The sequence below is a fragment of the Rhinopithecus roxellana genome, chromosome 8, assembly GCF_007565055.1.
Source record: "Rhinopithecus roxellana isolate Shanxi Qingling chromosome 8, ASM756505v1, whole genome shotgun sequence".
NCBI lineage: Eukaryota > Metazoa > Chordata > Mammalia > Primates > Cercopithecidae > Rhinopithecus > Rhinopithecus roxellana.
This window is the reverse complement of record NC_044556.1, coordinates 25,030,833-25,054,193: the sequence shown is the minus strand read 5'-3', so window position 1 is coordinate 25,054,193 and position 23,361 is coordinate 25,030,833. Positions and strand designations below refer to the sequence as shown.

At 34.7% G+C, this 23,361-nt stretch overlaps 1 protein-coding gene across 5 annotated transcripts in view; it reads right to left on the bottom strand.

Moving 5' to 3' along the window:
- Nucleotides 1–399: 399 nt before the first annotated feature.
- The window catches only part of PTBP2 (polypyrimidine tract binding protein 2), a 92,827-nt gene continuing 69,865 nt past the window's right edge, over nt 400–23,361 (bottom strand). For 2 of the 5 annotated variants that reach the window (XM_030936271.1, XM_010355993.2), the window contains exons 9-14: nt 11,664–11,818; nt 10,140–10,173; nt 9,630–9,722; nt 2,527–2,743; nt 2,346–2,423; nt 400–2,175 (exon numbers count right to left, since the gene is read on the bottom strand). In XM_030936271.1, coding sequence (XP_030792131.1) covers nt 2,043–2,175; nt 2,346–2,423; nt 2,527–2,743; nt 9,630–9,722; nt 10,140–10,173; nt 11,664–11,818 — 710 coding nt within the window. In that variant the 3' untranslated portion in view covers nt 400–2,042. The remainder of the gene's footprint in view (nt 2,176–2,345; nt 2,424–2,526; nt 2,744–9,629; nt 9,723–10,139; nt 10,174–11,663; nt 11,819–23,361) is intronic. The other 3 variants (XM_030936272.1, XM_030936274.1, XM_030936273.1) reach the window with 3 other exon arrangements.

The following is a 23,361-nucleotide window of genomic DNA, read 5'->3' as shown; positions in this document are numbered from 1 at the left end:
TGTTAAATGCAAATTACTCTAAGTTTTTAAATACTTGAATGTATATCATCCTTCCCACCCACGGCAAAAGCAGACAATATGCTGCTCTTTCTTCCCAGTAACATCAAGTTCTTTTAGTTAACTCACAAGATAGTTTAAGATTATTAGTAAGAAATCTTTAGCAGACACAAAAGATGAAAGATGAAACTGCAGCAAGAGAGCATGGCAAATCCAAAAGATCTATTAGTGCATAAATCTACTGGAAAAAAAAAACAACAACAACAAAAGAGATAGAATTAACAAGCTACAATAAAAGTTATGTCTTTAAAGCAGTAGATTATAACAGGGTGGGAAATGTTTAATATGTGTCCTCCTGAAAAGCAGTTACCATCTTTAAAATTAAAAAAAAAACAGCTGGTATATTTTCACAGCATCTAGATTTATTTATGGTATAAAGCCATAGAATTGTAATATTATTACTCCTTTCCCACCCTGGCAGAGAATAAACATGAATTCAGAAGCACAGTGGAGTGAAAACAAAGAAGAGGAGAGAGAAAAGGCAGCAGAGAAAGACAGAAAAGGTGAATATAGAGCTACAGAAGTGTTTATTGAGCATGCTACAGAGGTAAGCAGAGTACACACAAAATGAAATTAAACAACCATCAAACCTCCCAACTTTGTTAGAAAATTAATTTTTAATTGTGCCGCTTTCAAACTATACTGAATTTTACATTTCTAAAGATGTAAAAACTCAACTAATAGAAAATATACATGACCATTCTGTCTACATAGGTAACAGAATCTATGAATCTTGAAACTAAGTACATCAATTTCAAAAAGTATTGGTCATTTAAACAGAATCAACAATTCAGATTGACAAGAACTGTTCAAATTAATTTGACCTGTAGATTCTGAGCCATGTTTTTATTAAAGTCAGATCTATTCCTAAATACAAAATATTTTGAAGATTTATTAAAACTGAATATTACAATGCAAGGTAAATTAAGACTAAAGGCACATAAACTTTGGTCCCACCTGGTTGTCAGTTTTAGAAAACTGCCACAAAATTAATCTTCCTGCATATTTTCGCAGTACACTTTCTTTATCTTTGAAAAATACATGCACCAGTTCCTGAACTAGCTAGACCAGTCTGCACATGCTCAGAAATCCACAACCATATTCCAAATCTTAATTACAAACTAAGGATGGCAATATATATTTAAATGCACGTAAGTCATGTCAACTTCAAAAACATCTACGAAAAATATTCAGCCACAAACAAGACATTACTTAGTGCTGACATTTATATGATACGTCCCACAAGAGTGTGTACAAAAAGGTTAAGATTCCACAATGCTTTCCACATAGGGCTCAAACTTACAGAAATCACTTTGTTGTCTTAAGAAATTAATACTCTGCATCTTGTTAATTTTAACTAATGCCTACATTCATAACTGAATCTAGACCAGAATTGTGAGATACAAAAGGCCAATGTTGTTTTTAAAGCAATAAAGCCTAAGGTAGTAAAAACTAAAAATGCTGCTTTATTCTTTCAATATCATGTATCTTATTTGATTAAATACAAAAAAAGGTGAAAGCCAGTAATTCAAAATAAGTTCCAAGCAGGAGAAACAAAAACTTAACCTTTTTACACACCCCTGCCTAAACATATTTTAATTCCCATATAACAGTGTGCCCTAAACAACCAATTCCTTTTTTCTAGTAAATGCACAATAGCAACACTAGTTTTCCTTTTTAAGGCACGTATGTCAACTAAGTTGAAAGGAAGAAAAAAAAAAAAGCAAAATTAAACTGAAATTTTAAACAGACAAAAATGGCTTCCCAATAGAACAGATGAAATATAGCAGTTAACAACTCTGCCTTTACATATGCCATTTCATTTTATAACCAAGGAATGATAACAGCATGGAAAAAAAAAAAAAAAAGAAACCCCAAAGAAACAAAAGCAAAAAAAATCAAACTCTGGTCCCCACTTTTCTGAACAGTCAATAGGTGATGACACTGAACAATGTGATTCACCCCCAATCTTCATCTTCCCCTTTTTAAATTGTTGACTTGGAAAAAGACACTCTCAGATGATGATTTTCTCCAAGGTTATAATTATGAAGATCAATCAAGGCCTGAATAGCTTCTTCCACTGTTGCCATCTGAAGAAGAGCCATTTTGTGATCTCTTCTGAAACAAAATTATAAAATCAGATACTTCATGCAAATAAGAAAGGGCTTATTAAATACTTGAATTTTGGCCATTCCAGAATCAAAAATTTCTATAAACAACAAGAATAAAAACTACTTAAAGAAAACTTTTATCAGGTCACTAATTTAAAGATAAGGAAGCTTGCTTACTGAAAAAACTTAAATGCTTTCACAGTGCCCCCAGTGTTAGCGAACAGTGTTCGTAGATCCTCTTCTGCTACTGATGGACTAGGAAAATTGAATGGGAAGAAAAAGTGAAGATTAATAATAAATTTCATATTTTATCAAAATAGAATGTATCTCCTTAATACACTCTAACTTATATACTTACGGGATATTAGATAGGTGAAGGGTGGCAGAAGGAGGAAAAATGTTTTGAAAATTTTTGGATCCAGGTTTCTTAAAACGATGCAATGGGGAATTCCCAAAATCTTTTGTTAGCCCTTGATCATCAAGTCCCTCTCGAGGTAGTTGTACAGTCTGATGTTTCGACAGAGTAACACGAATAATTTTTCCATACATTTTCTGTCCATTAAGATGATTCATGGCTATAAAAAGAAAGCATGTCTATTAATAAACAATATCAAAGCTCAAAACAAAAATAATTCTTTTAAAGTAACAGTTTAAAACTTTGAATTTTCTTATGATTTTAAAATAAATCACCAATTTACCATAGCCATTGCTGACAAGACTTAAGTAGATTTTCATCTGTACTAGACATGGCATTCTGGCAAAAAAGCCAGCTACTTTCATAGAATGAAAATCCAGATTATGAATATCTATCTTCCTCAACAATCCTGCTGACAAATCATACAGTGAGCTACACAAGAAACTTAATAATCATCCCTAGCTCTTTTTCTCCCTTCTGTTACACATCCTAATTGCTAAATACTATGATAGCCTTCCTCCTAATTATCTCTCAAATTCATGTTCTATTTCTCTACTTTTCACTGCCATTATTTTTTATCTGGATAACTCAGTCTCATCATTTGTCTTCCTGTTGGATTTTTTCTTTCCAATCCATTTTCTTTTCTTTTTTTTTTTTGAGACGGAGTCTCGCTCTGTCACCCAGGCTGGAGTGCAGTGGCCGGATCTTGGCTCACTGCAAGCTCCACCTCCCGGGTTCACGCCATTCTCCTGCCTCAGGCTCCCCAGTAGCTGGGACTACAGGCGCCCGCCATCTCGCCCGGCTAGTTTTTTTGTATTTTTTAGTAGAGACGGGGTTTCACCTTGTTAGCCAGGATGGTCTCAATCTCCTGACCTCGTGATCCGCCCGTCTCGGCCTCCCAAAGTGCTGGGATTACAGGCTTGAGCCACCGCGCCCAGCCCCAATCCATTTTCTATACAGCAGCTTGATGACCTTCGTAAATTACAAATCTGATCATGTCAATACATGCTTAAAACTCTTAAGGACAAAGGTGAAACTCATTCCTTAATATGGCTTATACCTTTCCCAGTCTGTACAGGTTGAGTATCCTTAATGCAGAAATCTGAAATCTGAAATGTTCCAAAATCCAAAACTGAATGCCAACATGATGTTCAAGGGAAATGATCACTGGAGCATTTTAGATTTGGGAAGCTCAATTGGTATAATGCAAATATTCCAAAATTCAAACCTTTGCCTCTACCACAAAACATAGTGCAGTGTGTGAACAGAGAACATTACATGACATATTTCTTGACATAGCTGCTGGATCATTTTTAAACTAAATGAACTGGTCTGATGCTAGAAACAGTTACATGTTTTATTCACCAGTCAAAATAACTAAAAAAGACCATTTCTAATATGTCATGCCCTTTGGTTAAACTGAAGGTCTAAATGACTATAATCAACTAGATAAAAACATCAATGTATAACAGTAGATGCCAGGCGTGTTGGCTCACGCCTGTAATCCCAGCACTTTGGGAGGCCCAGGTGGGCGGATCACGAGGTCTAGGAGCTCAAGACCAGCCTGGCCAATATGGTGACACCCCGTCTCTACTAAAAAGACAAAAATTAGCCAGGCGTGGTGGCTCGTGCCTGTAGTCCCAGCTACTCAGGAGGCTGAGGCAGAAGAATCACTTGAACTCAGGAGGTGGAGGTTACAGTAAGCTGAGATGGTGCCACTGCACTCCAGCCTGGGTGACAAAGACTTCGTCTCAAAACAAAAACAAAAACAAAAACAAACAAACAAATAAAGAACAGCAGAGAGATAAAGACAATGTGGAAGATCAGGAAACTGAGAAGAGAACATCCACTCTCAAAGAGTTTCTAATATAAACAGTATACTACAGTATACATTTTGACACAGAAGATACAAAGAACTGGTTAAATCCACGAATCTCATCATACTCACATGTATAAATAAACCAATTAAACATAAAACAGATCTGAAAAGAAATATGAGGTACCATTCAGAAAAGTAAATTCTTATTTTACCTATAACTTGCTTAAATTTTTCTTATTGTGATAACCACTAGCCACTGAACTTACTTCCCTAATTTGTTTAAAAAACAAGGGGGGGGGCACTCTTCCTGATTGTCACTCCAGTGTTATATATTTTAAGTTTTCTCAGATCTTCCGCCAAGACTAACAGAAAAGAAAAAAAAAAACAATCTTCTCACAAGCCTGAATGCTCTCATTTGTTTCTCGCACTGCATTTCGCATACTTAATTTCATATACTTGCAAATTTACACTTACACCTGTAAAACCAATTATCTACAGTGACAGTACATAAAATCCTTTTACAATAAAATCCACTGAATTATAAAAGTTTAAAGTTCTGTAACTGTTTTAAGTGAACAAACTTTTGTTTAGATAAAGTGCTACTACCTCAGACAAAATGTGTTATTAAGTATGGGTTTGAGAAATAAAGTGATATAAATAAGTAGACTTAAGGTTGTCAGAAAAAAAGCTGTCTAAATGAAAAGACAGCACAAACAGCTGAGCTTTGAGATAATGGAGGGAAGGAATAAGAAAGTAAAAAGTCCCAGGCATAGTAACTGTATACAGAACAGATGAGTGATAGAGGAATGGGATTAGAATAAAGCAAAATAACCAAACAGCTACCTCAGAAAGTAGCCAGGTAATGAGAGTTCTAGCCAGCTGATTGCTGACAATAGGATCTGAAGTGATCTAAAGGGGAAGGGGGAGGATAATTAGAGTACCAAAGTTTTTAAGTAAAAAAGAAAACAAAAGCTTTGTCAAAACCTGAAAGTACACAATGAGTAAACAGAGCAGAAGGAAACTATCTGAATTACTAATTTTAAATAAATAAAATTTTAAACAATGTAAATCTTACACTTTGAAGTCTCCTATTCCAAGAAATATGGCATAAATGGACAACGCAATAAGAAAGAAGGAAAAAGTCAATGTTTCACAAGTGAAATGGCATTTTTGGTAGAATGTAATTTTTTAACTTTTTCCTTAATCCATCTATGAAGAAGAAATTAATGAATAATAAAAATTTTAAAAGACCTCAAGAAATTTACAGATATAGGTGGTGTTTATATGTGTGGAAACTGGAGCTTTTTCAATGGTTCTCCCCTTTATAATTAAAAAAAATATTTTTGTGTGTTACCACTCGCATTTTTTAATCTTCAATCTTTAGATGTTTGTCTATTTCTTTAGTCTTTTCAAAGAACCCAACTTGTGGCATGTTTTTTTCTCTCAACTGTCTTTTATACCATTGATTTCTAGTCTTATCTTTAATATCTCCTTCCCTGGGGGTAACACTGTTATTCTTAAAGTTAAAACTTCCCGTCAAGACATCTCTTTCACTGTACCACATATATCTAATTTATATATATATATAGTACTTTATCGCTTAAGTATTTTTATATTCCCATTAAAATAACTTCCGTCTGGGCAACATAGTGAGAACTTATCTCTACAAAAAATAATAATAATAAAAAACTAGCCGGGCAAGTGATGCATGCTTGTAGTCCTAGCTACTTGGGAGGCTTAAGTGCAAGGATTGCTTGAGCCTGGGAGGTTGAGGCTGCAGTGAGCCACAATACCACTGCACTCCAGCCTGGGGGAGAGAAATAGACACTGTCTCAAAAAACAATACAAAACAAAACAAAAAAACAAACTTTTGACTCATGCAATACTGAGACTTATTTTTACATCTCTGGACACAGATTTTAAATGCATCTTTTTGTTATTAATTCTAACTTAATTGTGCAATAGTCAGAGAATGAGGTCTGTATGATACTCTTTGAAATTAGATGAAGCTTGCTTTATGGTTTAGTATGTGGCTGATTTTTCAAAAATGTCCCATATGTGTTTAAAAACTGTATTGGATATGTAACTGTTAGACACATAATTCTGTTAAGGTAACTGTATCATTTGTATCTTCGCTGATTTTGTCTTTTTTGGGTCAGTCTGACATGTAATTCAGAAAGGTGAACTGAAATCCACCACTATAATAGATTTGCTCAAGTCTACCTGTAGTTCTATCCGCTTACTATATATTTTGAAGCTATTTCACTAGGCACACGTATACACAAACTGTTATATCTTCCCAGTGAACTAAATCCTTGATCAATTCTCGGTCTTAAGTTAATAAAGGTATGTAAGTTTTGTTTTGCTTACTATCTGCCCAGTATATTAGTATCTCTTCACATCCTTTTCAATCTTTCCATCCTTCTGCTTTACATGTCTCTTGTAAAAAGTATACAGGTAGCTTTTTAAATACTAAGTTTAACAATCTTTTTAGTTGACAAATTTATTCCTTTACATTTTTCACTATTACTGATGCATTAGAATTTGATTCTACCATAATTTTTAATTTTTCCCTATTTTTCTTCGTATAATTTGCTGTCTCCCTCTCCTTCCCTTGTTTTGTTTTGGAGGGTAAAATCTCTCTTTTATGAAAACAGTAATGCCCCCAAAGTGTGGCAATTACTCATTATTCATAACAGTGGAAGTGAAAACCAATATACACAAAAATTGTTCAAATATCATAACAGCAAAATGATTTCCACTCACTTTACAGAACATTTTGATATAATTTTGTAAAGTAAAGGCTTATTATAAAAAAGAAGTAAGTTTACTTTTGAGATGGTAGCTATATATTAAAAGCAGGCATTTAAAAAAATAGTTCTTGAAAACATGAACTAGAGAAACTAAATTATTTTACTATGAATAAACTACTAGTTGGCATCTTGTTAGAATTTATTTTCATCTTGGAGATCAATATACTACTTTTAAAGATGAGAATTTACAAATTATACAGTAATACTCTAATATTACCCAATAATACTCCAAGAAAAATTTTAAGAGTATTAATATTTGAAAACACCTTAATGTTTACAAATTTTAAAACTCTGGTCTGAAATAATGTAACATGGCCTGCAAGATTTACAGTTCCATTGACATTTAAACATTTCTGAGTATCTCTCTTAATTTTCCTTGCCACTTATTTTTCCCATGTTACCTCTTAAGCATAAAGACATCTGCAATGAATACTCACAAATAGAGTCCCCTTGAAAACCAAAAAGAGTAAGAATAGAGTTCAGAAACAAAAAAATGTTTTGGCCTCATTTATTTGTTCTCAATAGTACACCACAGAGCTTTGTGTGGGTGTGGGTGTGGGTGTGGGTGCGTGTGTTTTAAAGGAAGTGATGGTGTCAGTACGTATTTTTATGGTCACATACTTCAAGAATGCAAAAATCTACCTAGCAGCAATGAGAAATGATGAATTATTTACTACATATAGTCCAAAAATTATAAGCCCTCCTAGCAAGTCAAAACTTTAATGACAATTATCTTATAAAATTGGGGATAAATGATTTACAAATTTAAGTACTATTAACTCAATTGTGTCCTCCCAAAATTTGTATGCTGAAGTCCTAACCCCCAATGTAACTGTACTTAAAAACAGGGCCTTTAAGGAGGTAATTCAGGCTAAATGTGGTCATTACGGGTAGAGCCCTGATTCAACAGGACTAGTATCCTTATAAGGGGAAGAGACTCTTAACACACCTGCACAGTGGAAAGGCCACATGAGGACACATGGGGAAGATGGTTGGCTGCAAGTCAAGAGAGACCTCACCAGAAACAATCTGCTAGCAGTTTCATCTGGGACTTCTAGACCCCAAAGTTTTTCTGAAAACTCTGAGGAAATAAATTTTTGTTGTTTCATCTACTCAGTCCGTGGTATTTTGGTTATGGCAGCCCAAGCAGATTACAAGTATGGCAAAAAATTAAAATATTACTTAAAACAGTCTTTACATAAAACAAAAACTATCTGGAAGATCTGAGATAACTCTACCACAGGTAATTATCAACTATAAAGACTCTGTGTCCCTTATTTAAATGACACATAATGCCACTCATACCTCAAACAATTAGGGGAAAAAATGACATATTTGAGAACACTCTGATTATGAAGTACTGCCAAGTGCTACTTACAACATGTATGAAAGCAACAGCAATTACTATTCCAACCAGAGTACAGAAGTACACACAGAGGAAAATATATACTAAGGATCATGACATAATCAGCACTTTCATACCTCTTTAAGACACATACCACCATTTTAAAAATGGAGAGTCAGATGGATAGTTTTATACCTCATCTGAGTTGCTAAGAGTATTGCCAAGAAACACTAAAATTCAAACCTATTATGTGTTTGAAATTCAAAATTTTCTATGTGATGCCAAAGGCCAAAATTGGTCTAGTGTAACAAGTTGTTCATCTGAGTCTCACAGGGATATAAAAGCAAAAATACACTCGTCCTAACATCAAAAATGGCAAATTTACAAATTAACAATGTGAATACAATCAGTCTGAGGCACCATTATCCCTGAATCTCAATGAACAGAACTGTAAGAACATCCTGGCATTTACAGTCAATCACTGGTGTGAATGTGCAGGTGTGTTCTAGATTTATGTATTTGACTATATATGAAGTCAAATGACGTAAGTTTAATTAAAATAATCAATTATTTAAGTAATGATATAAAGTATAACTTGACTAAACTACCTTTTAAGATTTCCAAAGTGATTAACAACAGTGTTTTAGCACAAGCTTTTCATTTTGTAAACCTGGTATCGCAAGACTTTACAAGAATTAAAATAACATGGCATTAAGAAGGATTCTATGGACTATATGAACAGTTAGCTTCTATTAACAAGGAGTAGCTAGAATAAAAATCACTATGAATCTTCAATATAAATAATTCTCATGTGAAACTATTATTACAATTTTGAAGCTAAAATCTTTTCCTATTATGAGTGCATTTGAAAAACAGGAGGAGGATAGCAGAAAAATACAAATACGTTCATCACATACAACTATTCACATTAAAATGACATTTTGAGCCCTGGCCATTAAAATAAATAATTTCTTACTGATGTAAAGGAGTTTATTTTTATTCACAGATTCACATTATGCATTTGAAAGCAGAAGTGAAGATGTACAGATGAAACATAGTTTAATCTTACCAAGTTGTGACTGGTTTCCATCAGCCATCTGTATTAGAGCGCTGTCTTTCTTATTGTACAAAATCTTCACACGCTGCACATCTCCATAAACACCTTTTTTGGAGCCACAGAGAGGTAATCCAAAAATGGAATTAATTTTATGTGAAAGTCACCTGAAGATTATCTTTCTGACATATCAATGAAACATTCAGACATCAACATGATCACTCATTCAATCTCATCATTCTCACAAATGAATAAAGAAGATCAAGATTTTGAACAGTGAATTTTGAAAAGAATAATTTTTGATAAACCCTCAAAGCTATGTGAATGATATTAAATTAAAGACCATGCAAAATAAATTAGCATGCATTAAAACAAATTTTGTGTCTATGGAGAGTTTTAAATAGCAAAGAAAAATAGCAAAAGATTTACTATTCAACTTTAAGCCAAAGTGCTAGCTACAAATAAGAATTAAGGTGAAACAAAAATCAAATCAATAATAAAAGTATAGTGCTAACAATAACATACCGAAGAGGGTAAACAGACTTTGGGGCGTAACCATCTTTAGAAGGAGAGAAGAGCAAGCAGCGTAAGACAAGAAGAGAGAAGAGTCGAGGAAGAGCGGAGATGAACAGATCATCCATAACGAAGGGTGGTTCCCGCAGAATGGTGAGGTGGTCATGGATCATGGTTCAAGGCGGTTAATTGGGGCAAGTTGGTCCGAGGAACATTTGTTCAAGCACAGAAGCATGAACATAGGGAATGGAGACAGGGAATGAAGACAAGGACAAGGAAAATAAAGGATAAGACAGGGAAGGGAATGGGCATTTGGGAAAAGACAAGGAAAGGGAAGGTGAACACACAGGGAAAAGGATGAAATGGGGAAGGGAAACAGCAATGCAGAAGAAAAAAATAAGGAATTGGGGAACAAAAACAAAATAAAATATAGGTCAGTACATAGGAAATGCAGGAATTTGGTCAGAAAATGGTTGGTTTATGTACTGTACAAGAAAAACTGAGTAAAATGTAGTCATCCAAGACAAATATGGGTAAAGTACATCTATATCAAAGAGTAAATTACAGCATTTCATCTCAACATAGGGAAGGAAAGCATGCATAGGAATTTTTAACTTTGAACTTTAACTGCATAAGCATGGCTGGTTATGAAATGCAGGCAAAAGTCTTAAAATAAAAACAAAGGCACTCTGATTCAAACATTTTAGCATGCAGAACTGTGAATGATAATAGTATTAAATGGATAAAATAAGCTAACGTTCATATTAACAGAGGCCAATTAAAAATGAAACGAATTCAAATTAGACATCATAAACTGATACACTGAGCTTCCCACATTTCATACCAGCTTTCATAGCATTCAAAATAAAATATACCAGACATAAAATGTACAACTAAAGAAAATAACTTAGCAATAAATTTTATTTAACTGGGTGAGGTGGGTGGGGCGGGTCAGGGGTCAGGAAGGAGGGGGTGGGGGAATAAAGTTAAAAAATATTTTTAGAAGACAATGACTAATAACTGCAAAGAAAAAATTACTAAGAAAGACTGGAAGAGTGCCTCGTCAAGATCTTTGGAAGAACCTTCAAAGAAAAATGTATTAGAGTAGTTCACATAAAATAAGATTTAAAAAAAATGCAATGACATATAAGCATGAAATGAACAAGCAAATAATTAGAAAAGGCAAAGAGCAAAATTGTTTTACAGTTAAATTTGCAAATTAGATCACATTTGCCTTTGAGAACAACAAAATGATAAGCCAAACTACAGTACTTCACCATATTTTTCTTAGGAAAAATAGGTTATGTTAAAAAATATACAAATATAGATATAGATATAAAGAGACATGACTGTTTAAGGAAATAAAGTATTACCTAAACAATACATAGATTTTATTCAGAAGTAGAAACATACAGAAAATACTTTGACTAATGAATGTACATAAAAAGAAAGGCAAGTGCAAAATGAAATAAACATGAAAAACTTTCACAAATGAAATGGAGTTAAAGAACAAACATTAGAGATTATTTTACTAACCTCTTCATTTAAATTGCTAACCAACAGGACTGTATTGCCACCAGCTGAGACTCCAGGCATACCCACTCGGCCAGCAGCAGCTGCAGCAGCTGCTGCAGCAGCATTTGGAATAGCCAAAGGACTCAGAGCTCCTGGAACAGCTGCAACAGGAAGCCCTAATTTTAAAATAAAGCATATTTTACGAAACACACACAAGTCGTTTACAAAAACCAATTTAAGCACGATGGCTGCATGGCTTACAGCTGACCATTCCAAATGGTTCCTGAAAGTTAATTTTTATAGTGTTTAGAAAAATTGTTTGCTGATGTGTAGTAGAGAAAAATAATTGATTTCAACAAAACCATTAATTGAACTAAAGTACATACCTGTATTATGTTAAAATATCAAATATATAATACTCTATTTCCTCTGGAAAAGCAAACAAAGCATGAAGAATATAATTCCAAGTCACAGACTTGGAAAATTCACTTCCATGATTTACAGTAATAAGCCAAATGTAAAAAAGTATCACTTTCGATATACATAATGGTAATTCACTATTTTCTGCAAGTGCTATCTTCTTCATAAACTCACACTTGAAATCAGACAAATAATTACAGCTTAAGAAACAAAGATAGTAGTCTTTCAGCTCCTAGAGACAAATCACTCTGAATATCATTATTTAATTCATGCAAATAAAGAAAATCTTAGCAAAATGTGCTTGCCATCTTAATTATACACTCAAGTAATTATAATGAATACAAGTTTCTTCAACACAACACTCTCCCAGTTCAAAGAACAAGAAACCATCACTACAACACAGATTTTGTTTCAGTATTTTCCTATCCTTTCCCAATCTATGTTATCATTTCCTTATTTTATTGTTGTAGTTTCCAGTCTTATTGCTGTCCTACTACCTTTAAGTCACCATCTCTTCAGTCATTTATTCTAGACAGAATTCCCTTTTGTGTTAGCACCCTTCATCTACTTTTCAATTACCAATCAGCTTGGAATACTTTCATCCCTTAAATTCTTACACACCAGCCTGTTTCTCATAAATATTGGTTCACTAAACAAACGAATTGTATGTTCTTTTTTACATTCCCAACATAGAGGAACAAACACCCAAACTAAATGAATCTGATTTCATAACATACCTGAGTAGAACGGGCCTTTACCACTCTTGTTCCATAAGTTCACATTTTATTTCTTCTTTCTTTTCAGCTTTCTGGTGCATTTCATAAGAATCTGCTGTTACCTTTGGTTTTAGAGATCTTACTCTTTTAAAAGTCAAGTTTTTGATCTGTTTACTTTATAGAAACTACTGTGACCTTTCATTGGCAGCCTGAAGTGCTCTTTAATATTCACAATCCTTAACCTAAATTTTAGATTTACAAAACTTTCCCCTCCATCTCTTTTTAATTCAGCCTTTATCTCTTCTGAGAACTCTGTCAGTGGCATATGTTTCTCATTTAATACTCTTGCTCTTGATGGGCTTCTTTTCACAGCTTTTTGTCTATACCCTTTTTTTTTGGCTCTCCTTTTTTCTTACTTTGCTACCTTTTTTACGGCTTTACATTTTGTTTTGGAAGATTTCCAACATACACAAAAGTAAAGAGACTATAATAATGCACCTCTATGTAGCCATCACCCAGCTTTAACAATGATCAACTCACGGCCAATCTTGTTTCATCCCCTTTTATTTTTTTTTTTATTTTTATTTTTTTTGAGACAGAGTCTTCCTCTGTCGCCCGGGCTGGAGTGCAGTGGCCAGATCTCAGCTCACTGCAAGCTCCGCCTCCCGGGTTTACGCCATTCTCCTGCCTCAACCTCCCGAGTAGCTGGGACTACAGGCGCCCGCCACCTCGCCCAGCTAGTTTTTTGTATTTTTAGTAGAGACGGGGTTTCACCGTGTTAGCCAGGATGGTCTCGATCTCCTGACCTCGTGATCCGCCCGTCTCGGCCTCCCAAAGTGCTGGGATTACAGGCTTGAGCCACCGCGCCCGGCCATCCCCTTTTATTCTTAAAGTAAATCTCAGAAATTAGAATCTAATTTTAAAATAAAAAATTCTCAGGTTAAATACTTACTAATACATAATAGTCTTCAGTGTCTCTTTGAATATACCAATGTGGATCTTTTCAACCAAATATTCTACTATATTACTAACTTCTCCATGTTAAATACTATACCTCTCACTATCCTCCCGGTAAGTTGTTCTCATTTAACATTCAATAGATACGTTCATTTGTTGTCAAGCATACATTCCTAATTCCCAGGCATGCATTCCTACACACAACCATTTTTTTTTCTTGTAGTCTTGAGAAGTGACCTCCCCACAGTGTAATACTATTCGTCAGTATTTTCAGATAGCTCTGACTGAATGCACAGAATATTCGACTAAAGTTGACAATACAATTATTTATTAGTAGCAGAAACTCCAGATGTAGTCATTATATTGTTGCATCATTCTCCTATTTTCCTGCCTTTAGTTAGCTACCTTCTAGGAAAAATGGTAACTTAAAAATTCTATTAAATTCCATAGTCTTTAAGAGATCCAACTGATGGAAAACACACACAAAACCACCAACTTCAATATGGCATGCAGAAGAAGTTCAGTACCAAGCCTCAAATTCCCTTTTTAACAATAAAAAGTCTGTTTTTTTAAAAAGTCCATCAAAGATATTTGGACTAGATCTTTGCCACAATAAAAAAATTAAATCATTTTAATTTCTGGTTTCACTTTCAATTCTAACAGGAAGAAGCAATTCTAAGGGCCCACTAAGCCAAAAAATCTTCACTGTCGAATTAAAATTAGTTACCAAAAAAATCTGCCCATCACTAGCATTTTCTCTGTACATCCTTTGACTCTTATAACCATCTACTCTTTATTAAAATACTCTGTATCTCCTAGTTATTTAACTATAATTGTCTTAAACTTTGTATCCCACAGTGAAAAAGTTCTCAAATTTTTGGTCTCAGGCCCCCTTTACAGTCTTAAAAACTAAGAAGGATCACAAGGAGATTTTGTTAATTTGGGTTCTATTAATGGTTATCATTTCAGAAATTAAAACCAAGAACTTTTTTTTTTTTTTGAGACAGAGTCTCACTCTTGTCCCCCAGGCTGGAGTGTAATGGCAAGATTTTGGCTCACTGCAACCTTCACCTTCTGGCTTCAAGCGATTCTCCTGCCTCAGCCTCTCAAGTAGCTGAGACTACAGGCACCCACCACCACGCCTGACTAATTTTTGTATTTTTAGTAGAGCGGGATTTCACCATGTTGGCCAGGCTGGTCTCGAACTCCTGACCTCAGGTGATCTGCCTGCCTCAGCCTCCCAAAGTACTGGGATTACAGGTCTGAGCCAATGTGCCTGGCCAAAACCACTAACTTTTTAAAGCACACAAACACACATACTATTAGCCTTCAGAGTGATGCCACTGTACGCTATTAAGAGAAAAAGTAAAAAAAGGCAAACTACATTTTAGTATTACCATGAAAAGCAATACTAAACTTTGTAGGCCCCCTATAAGGATCTCAGGAACTCTCACAAATCTCTGGACATTTGTAAAACGCTACCAAATATTCACATGCTTTGTACATATGGAGTGCTCAAAAATTACTAAGGAATTTAAAAGATAACATTTACTCACTTCAAATAAAAGAAAATGCTGTAATACATGACATATATTTTTTAAAAGAATGCTGAGTTAATTGACACTCCCAAACTTTACAGCTCTCAGTCATCTCCTACTCATTTTTCCCTCTTGAAATCTCAGGAAAAATTACAAATTCATAAAGTATATTTAAAAAGTTATCAATCTATTTAAATTCAGTATTGATCTAAACATACCGGCCTAAGGTTAACACTTTATTTTTATGAAAAATCGCTTCATATCAGAGATACAACCTTACCGTGCCACTATACATTCAAATAATCTAATGAAAATTACTTATCAAAAACATTTAAAGATGGTGAAAAACAGTCAAAAAGAATTTTAAATATTTAAGACATAATTGTTTTCAAAACACATTTTTTGTTCTTGAAATCTGGGTTTTCCAGTAGAGATAACTTGGTGGTATGATATTGTTTAGAACATCAAGCCTTATCATGGAAAAACACTAATTGAGAATTAAAATAATTAGTTAATAATTAAAATAAATTTATAATGGTAATTGAGAATTAAGTCTAGGCTAAAGCTTCCCCACCCTTTATTTTTTGAGACAAGGTTCACTCTGTCACCCAAGATAAGAGTACAGTGGCATGATCATGGCTCACTGCAGTCTCTATCTTCTGGGCTCAGGCAATCCTCCCACCTCAGCCTCCTAAGTAGCTGGGACTACAGGCACATGCCACCAGGCCTGGGAATTTTTTTTATTTTTAGTAGAGACTGAGATCTCACTATGTTGCTCAGGCTGGTCTCAAATTGCTAGCCTCAAGCAATCCTCCCACCTTGACCTCTCAAAGTGCTGGGATTATAGGTGTGAGCCACAACACCTGGCCTAAAGCCCTTTTTAGTGTGACAGATCTGAAACATTAAAAAAAAAAAAAAAAAAAAAAAAAGCCAGAGAATGCTTATTTTACTAAATAATCTTGTACTTTAGTAAAAATAAGACTATCAATCGTCAGAAAAATTTGGGCTCGAAATAGACTAATTTACCTCTTTCCAACTAAGGAGGTAATAAAAATCTTACCAAAAAGGGGAATGCAAGGTGTGAGGTCCCCACTGTCTGAATGCTAATTCAGTCTCCTCACTTGTCGATTTACTTCCACCGTTCTGGGCCACCTTGTCAGGTGATCTATTATGTCCAATGATCCTTCCTTTTACACAGTTCATAGTACGGTGTAAGAATGCTTTAATAGGTAAGAGGAGCCACCAACTGTCCTTAATCCCACTAGTATGTACTTCTCTTTCATTATTTCCTCCCCTCGGCTGATAACTTAGAAAAACTACTTAGGCTACCTTAACACAGTTCTAAATCACTGGAGTAGTCTAAGATTTTCCTGGACTTTTAAAGCCTCTGAAGATTCTCCAATTTCCCTCAATATACTTTTGTCTGAAAAATTACTTTGTCAGTCAGGTATTTTTAGGTTTAATCTCAATGCTGTCTGCTGCAATAAACATATAAAAACCTACAAAATATTTCATGATGCACTATTCATATCATAATACATTCTAGAAAATAATTCTGTTCTTAACTCCCAGCTAAATGAGAGGACAATAAACTCACCATGGGCCCTTTGAGAAAGTTATAGAAAGCATATTAAACATATTGTATACACTGGCTCTAACAGATTACTTTTAGCTACAGAAATTATAATTTTAACTTTAATGATTTGCATCTTTAGCTAAGGCAGCAGATATGCAGAAAAAACTGTTTTCACATATTGATAAGGAGGGATAAAAACACTCGATCTACTCCGAGGATTGTTATAAAGATAAAATAATGTAAAAGAGCTTCCTAAACGATCATGTGCTGAAGAAAAGAAGGTGTTGCAGGAATGTTCTTCATGTGAAATGGCCCTCATCAGATGGGTCACCCAGACACTGAGTGACTCAGCAATCTCCTAAAATTCTCATGTGAGTTCTGACACTATTATTACTAACCTTTCCTCCACAGAAGCTGATGGATGCCCAGCCATGTATATGACAAGAGACCCTAAGTCCGGACAGAAGTGATATAAATTATGTATCTGTTCTCTTCCTTTGGTATCCCTAACCTTGCTCATTTCAACTGAAGAATTAAACTGGTTTTGTTAATTAAATCATTTAGAAATTGTATCTATAATTTTTAGCTATTTTAAAAGGTTTAGATTTACAAACAAATTTAAGATATTACAACGTTCTTATATAACCTGGAAACCCCAGATCCCCCATTATTAGCACCATACATTAGTATGGTATTGCAATTTATTAGTTGTTGCAATTAATCAACCAATACTGATAAATTAACAGAAGTCCGTTTTTTGTCAGATTTCTTCAATTTGCATCTAATGTCCCTTTTTTTTGTTCCAGTATCTCCTATTACATCTAATCATCTTGTCTCCTTAGGTTCCCCTTACTTGTGAGAGTTTATGATTCTGAAAAATGTCAAATTTATCCCTCCATCTTCCATTCTAAAAGTTCCATCCAAAGTAATTTATGATTTCTTCTGGTCTTCTTTTCCCTGTTCACAACATCTGGTAGTTATTAGTCTTGTGTACTACTGAACAGAAGAGCATTCGTGGTAGGACTCTAAAGCCCCCCCCCCCTTTTTTTTTTTGAGATGGAGTTTCACTCTGTCACCCAGGCTGGAGTGCAATCGCATGATCTCAGCTCACTGCAACCTCCACCTCCTGGGTTCAAGCGATTCTCCTGACTCAGCCTCCTGAGGAGCTAAGATTATAGGCGCCCACCACCACAGCTGGCTAATTTTTGTATTTTTAGTAGAGAGAGTTGTTCCACCATGTTGGCCAGGCTGGTTTTAAACTCCTGACCTCAAGTGATATGCCCGCCTCAGCCTCCCAAAGTGCTGGGATTACAGGCAAGTACCATCGCGCCTGGCAGCGCCTTCTACTTTTTTTTTTTTTTGAGACGGAGTCTCGCTCTGTCGCCCAGGCTGGAGCACAGTGGCCCGATCTCGGCTCACTACAAGCTCCACCTCCCGGGTTCACGCCATTCTCCTGACTCAGCCTCCTGAGTAGCTGGGACTACAGGCGCCTGCAACCATGCCTGGCTAATTCTAATTCTTAAAGTATAGTCAGTCCTCTGTATCTCTGGGTTCCGATTCAACCAACCTTGGATAAAAATATTTGGGGGGAAAACGATGGTGTACTGCACATGTATAGAAAGTTGTTCTTGTACTTTATTCCCTAAACAATAGAGTATAACAATCATTTACATAGCATTTATATTGTACTGGATAATACAAGTAATCTAAAGGTGATTTAAAGTACATATAAGAGGTTGTGTATAGGTCATATGCAAACACTATACCATTTTATACAAGGAACTTGAGCATCAGTGGATTTTAGTATCCAGGGGGTGTGTGGGGGCAGGGGTAGGGGGTGGGAAGTGGGACTGTGTGTGTCCTAGAACCAATCTCCCATGTATACCAAGGGGTCTGGAAGGCACATTTCATATTTTATTTCCTGATTTGAAAATAAAAATTTTACTTTTCATAAGCATGACACCTGCTATTCTTTCTTGAAACAATTAAACCCTCTTTCTCTTCCACCATTCCTTCCCTTCGTTCTTATTTTGCCTTATGGAATCCATTCTCTTCTACCATTAACAGCTACACTTTTATTCTACCTGTTCCTTAGATTAACTTTTTAATTAAAAACTTGCTTTTCTTCTAATGGAACTCCCACAATCCCCTCAAAAAGTCATTTTTGGTCTCCCTCAACTTTCCTCCAAAGGAAAGAATAAGGATGCATCATGCATCACTCCACCTCACCACCCAATGTTACTTTCAAACTGCTGTTCTACCACCATCAGTAAGTTTGGTTTCTGATGTCAATGCCACCTAATCATACCACACTCTTTCCCATCAAAATAGCCATTGGATTACTGGAACATCTCCTCCCATTACATAAAGACTTCAGCATCTGGCTTTATTTCCTTCTTCTCCATTCCCTGCATCAACCTATGACTTTTTCAAGACTCTCATCTCATGATTTCTTAAAAACATCTACTCTAATGGTTTTTACCACATCCATCCATATTAGCAACTTCTTTTGCTACATCTTGATTTTTTCTTTCCTCCGTCTCTTTTTGTAATGGTCATTCAACACTTATATCTCCTTTCCTAACTTCTTTCTTTTCTTGATCCTCCTATTCCCACACAACCACTAAACCCACTTTTGACCTTTACGGTGACCCCCTTTCTATTCTCCCTTGACTTGACTTTACCATAGAGCCTAAGCTTGGGCCAACACTCTGCTCATTTGCTACTATTTCTTTAATGTTACACAATTTCAGACTTAGATAAATCCAGTCTTATATTCTGTCTATGCTTTCATCTGGGCTTGACAAATATTAGAGTGAAAACACACAAACCCCACAAATGCTAATTCTAGAAATATTTTGTTAACCACTTTTAGCTGAATTTCCAGTCCATTTTTGAGTTTCCCCAAATCCAAGAGAGTCTTAAGTCTACTTTCCTACTTTCAACTTGTTAAGCAAGTGTCTTATAATATTCAGATCAGAATTCAATCAAATTTTTCAACCAACTTCAAAATCCTCACTTCTTTCATCTGTTCTTCTTTCTCCCTTGCTTCACAAAGACATATAATGGTGACAGGAAAGAATAATGACTGTAACACTGATGATTTCGGCACTGCTTCCAGCTCTGCATCTACTTTTTTTTTGGTGGAGACAGGGCCTTGCGAGGTTGCCCAGAATGGTCTCAAAATCTTGGCCTCAAGCAATTCTCCTGCCTCAGCCTTCCAAAGTGCTGGGATTGCAGGTGCGAACTATCACGCCCAGCCAATGCACCTACATTTCTTTGTGAACTTGATAAAAAATCTCTTCTGGTTCTAACAATGGTCCTAAAAAATATCTCTATATTTAAATCCCAACATGTCCACTATACTCCTGATCTAATCCTTACAATCAATTCTAGGACTTAAACTAGCCTTAGAAACAACTACTAGTTAATAGGTAGCGAGCATTTATTATATGTCAGGCACTGTACAAAGTTCTTTGCACATTAACACATTTAATCCTCACAACAGCCTTAAATGGAAGGTATTATTATCATTATGTCCAAACGTGGAAATGAGAGGACTCCAAGCCCATGTTTTAAATGATTATACATACTGCCTCACTGCAAACATTCCCCCCATTGCTTTACTCCTGAACTACCATCCTATTTCTTCTTCTTTTCTATGGCACACTTCTTAAAACAGTACAGTTACTTTCTCATCACATGTATATCCTTAATTCATTGTAATTTGATTTATACACTCTTGTGAATAATCTTATGTAACTACACTGTACTGAACAATCACTACTAATTTTAATCCTATTTATTTGATTGCTAGATTTCTTGTTTATCTTATCTATAACATAAATATGCACTGCTTAAAGTTTAATCCTCTTGCTTTCTTATACCTGGGAAATCTTAAATCAAAATTTTAAACATCACATCTCTGGCCTCTAAATACACAACTCCACAGAACTCTTGTCCAAGTCTTAGGCTGAATTTCCTACTGTCCGGTAGACTCCTCCACATTTTTCTCATAAGCTATCATATCAATAAGATGCCAAGTCCTATTACTTTTACATATAAATTTTCCCAGATTTCTTACTTTGCATTCTCATTTTACATTCCTAGCTTAGATGTATAATTACATCTTAATTAAACTAAGAGTCTCCTACCTGTTTTTCCTAGTCTCCATTTTCACTTCTCCAACATACTCTGCAGCCGCAGTTGGTTTCTTAAAACTAAATTGGTCATTTTTACCCAACTGCCTAAAAATAGTTGATGAATCCTTCACAGCAATGGTTCTTAACTCATCCCCCACTTTGATAACCTGAAAAAAGCCAAACATCTAAAACTTGGTACATAATATCATCAAATAGTCGCAGATACTCAGACGCTCATCTTCCAGTCAAAAAGGAGTTTAAGAATTCCCATATAAAATTCATACTCCCTGGATAACATCGGTTTTAAGATCTTGTCCCATAATACTTTCTGGCATCATTACCTTTCCCATTTTTTCAATTATCCTATTCGTCACACATAACTGAATGTTTATCACTCCTAAAACATGACATATACTCTATCACATTTAATCATGCTATGTTTTTGGCCCATAAAACCCTGCCAATTTCTCCTTTTGTTGATGGATCACTCATTTATGTGCTGATATCCACACTAACTCCACTATATATTTCAGTTTGCATCCAGTTAGATCTAACTCATATGTTTGCTGTCTCTGATGAGACGCTTCACGAAAACAGAAACTCTGTTATTCTTCTGAGTCCCTGAAGTGTCTAGCATAGTGTTAAAATGACTGCTGAATAATACAATGAATGAATAAACCAGGATGACACTGAAGTGAGCCAACATCCTTCCAGGGCTATGAAATGTTCATGGCAATTAATTGAGGGTAGCCGTTTAGAGCTGCTAGTGAAAATCTTCTGCATAACCTTTACCTCCCTGAAAAGAATCACCTTTTATACTTTGGTCACAAACATATATAGTTTTTCTTCTACTAAATGCAGAAGCAAAAGAAGTATTTTCTTTGTTTTAGCCATACAATATATATTTGTCAACTCTTAAAAACAATTTCTTTAATAAAATCTGCAATCTGATTTGATTTAAACCTATCTTTATGCAGAAGATTTAATTATGCAAGGTTGGAGTTGATTACCATAGAATTTAGGCTGTTTGGCCTTAAAAATATTAACTCTAAGATGAATACAAGAGAGGTCTTCAAGTATCAACAGACTGTCATAGAAAAGGGGAAGGTAATGGAAAGTAAGTATTATCAAATGAAGTAAATTTCTTAAAACTACAGATAAGAACAATATAATGGGTAAACATAATGGATCCATTTAAGCAAGACCATGTGAAAAGTTTTTAATGGATGATCACATAGTCTTAACTATCTGCCCTGGATAATTAAACCTTTGAAAAACATTTTATAGTCCTATTGTAATAAGCGTATTTCATTGAAAATGCTGGTCAGTATGCAAACATGAAATCATGCAGTAACATTTTTTTCTCATCTGTAACCCGTAATACCTTCAAAGTATCCAACTACCATCAAACATATTTCCTTTACTCAGATAATAAAAATCATTCCAGATGTAAAACACATTCATTCAACTATTACTTATAATGGAATTAAGAGCTGAATACGCTCTCTAAAAGACACAGTTTCAAATTAATTTGTGACTCAAAAGTAAAAATTTTATCCAGTGTCAAAAAATTTTAAATAAACTCTATCTACTTTAGCTCTTCCAATGTTTCTTCCAAAAGACATAGTTTAAGACTTAAAAATTAACATTTTAAAAATTCAGCTATAGCAAAGTAGAGGACAGTTCAATAATCCAAAGAGGTCAACATCATTTAAAATTGTACATACAAAGAAGCACACTCCAACGATTTTTTACTTCTTAGATATTAAAACACATGAAATGAGAAAGTCAAAGTTATGGGACAGTTAGGACAGGTAGTGACCTCTGACCAAGTATTTCTGATTTACGTTGAAAATAAAATATTAATTTTTAATTAACATGTATTTTTTATTTTGGTGTTATGGCATTCAGCAATGTGCTTTAAAATCTATATATTTTTCATATTTCTGAGAAAGACTAGAATGTTTATGTACATGTGATTACTTTGGTCTTTCTTGGGGGATAGCTTTCAAATATGTCCTGCAGTAGATAACTTTTTTGGTTGAATTTTACGGCTACTATTTGCTATAATTAGTCTTAATAAAATATTATAGAAAAAGATTTTGAAAAAATTAGATTGACATAAATTTTAACGTGTTGTTTGTCAAAAAGATAAAAATATAAGTTCAGTTTATTATTTGCATGTTACATATCTACCCTTGTTTTGTACCCAATTTTGAATGAATGTATGAACAACACTCACTTTTCATTTTTTAATCAATAAGATAATCAGGCTAAATACTGAATGGACTTGGTAACAAAAAATACCTTACTATGTAAAAAAAAAAAAAAGAAAAGAAAGCTAAAATGATGGGACTTACATTTTTACTA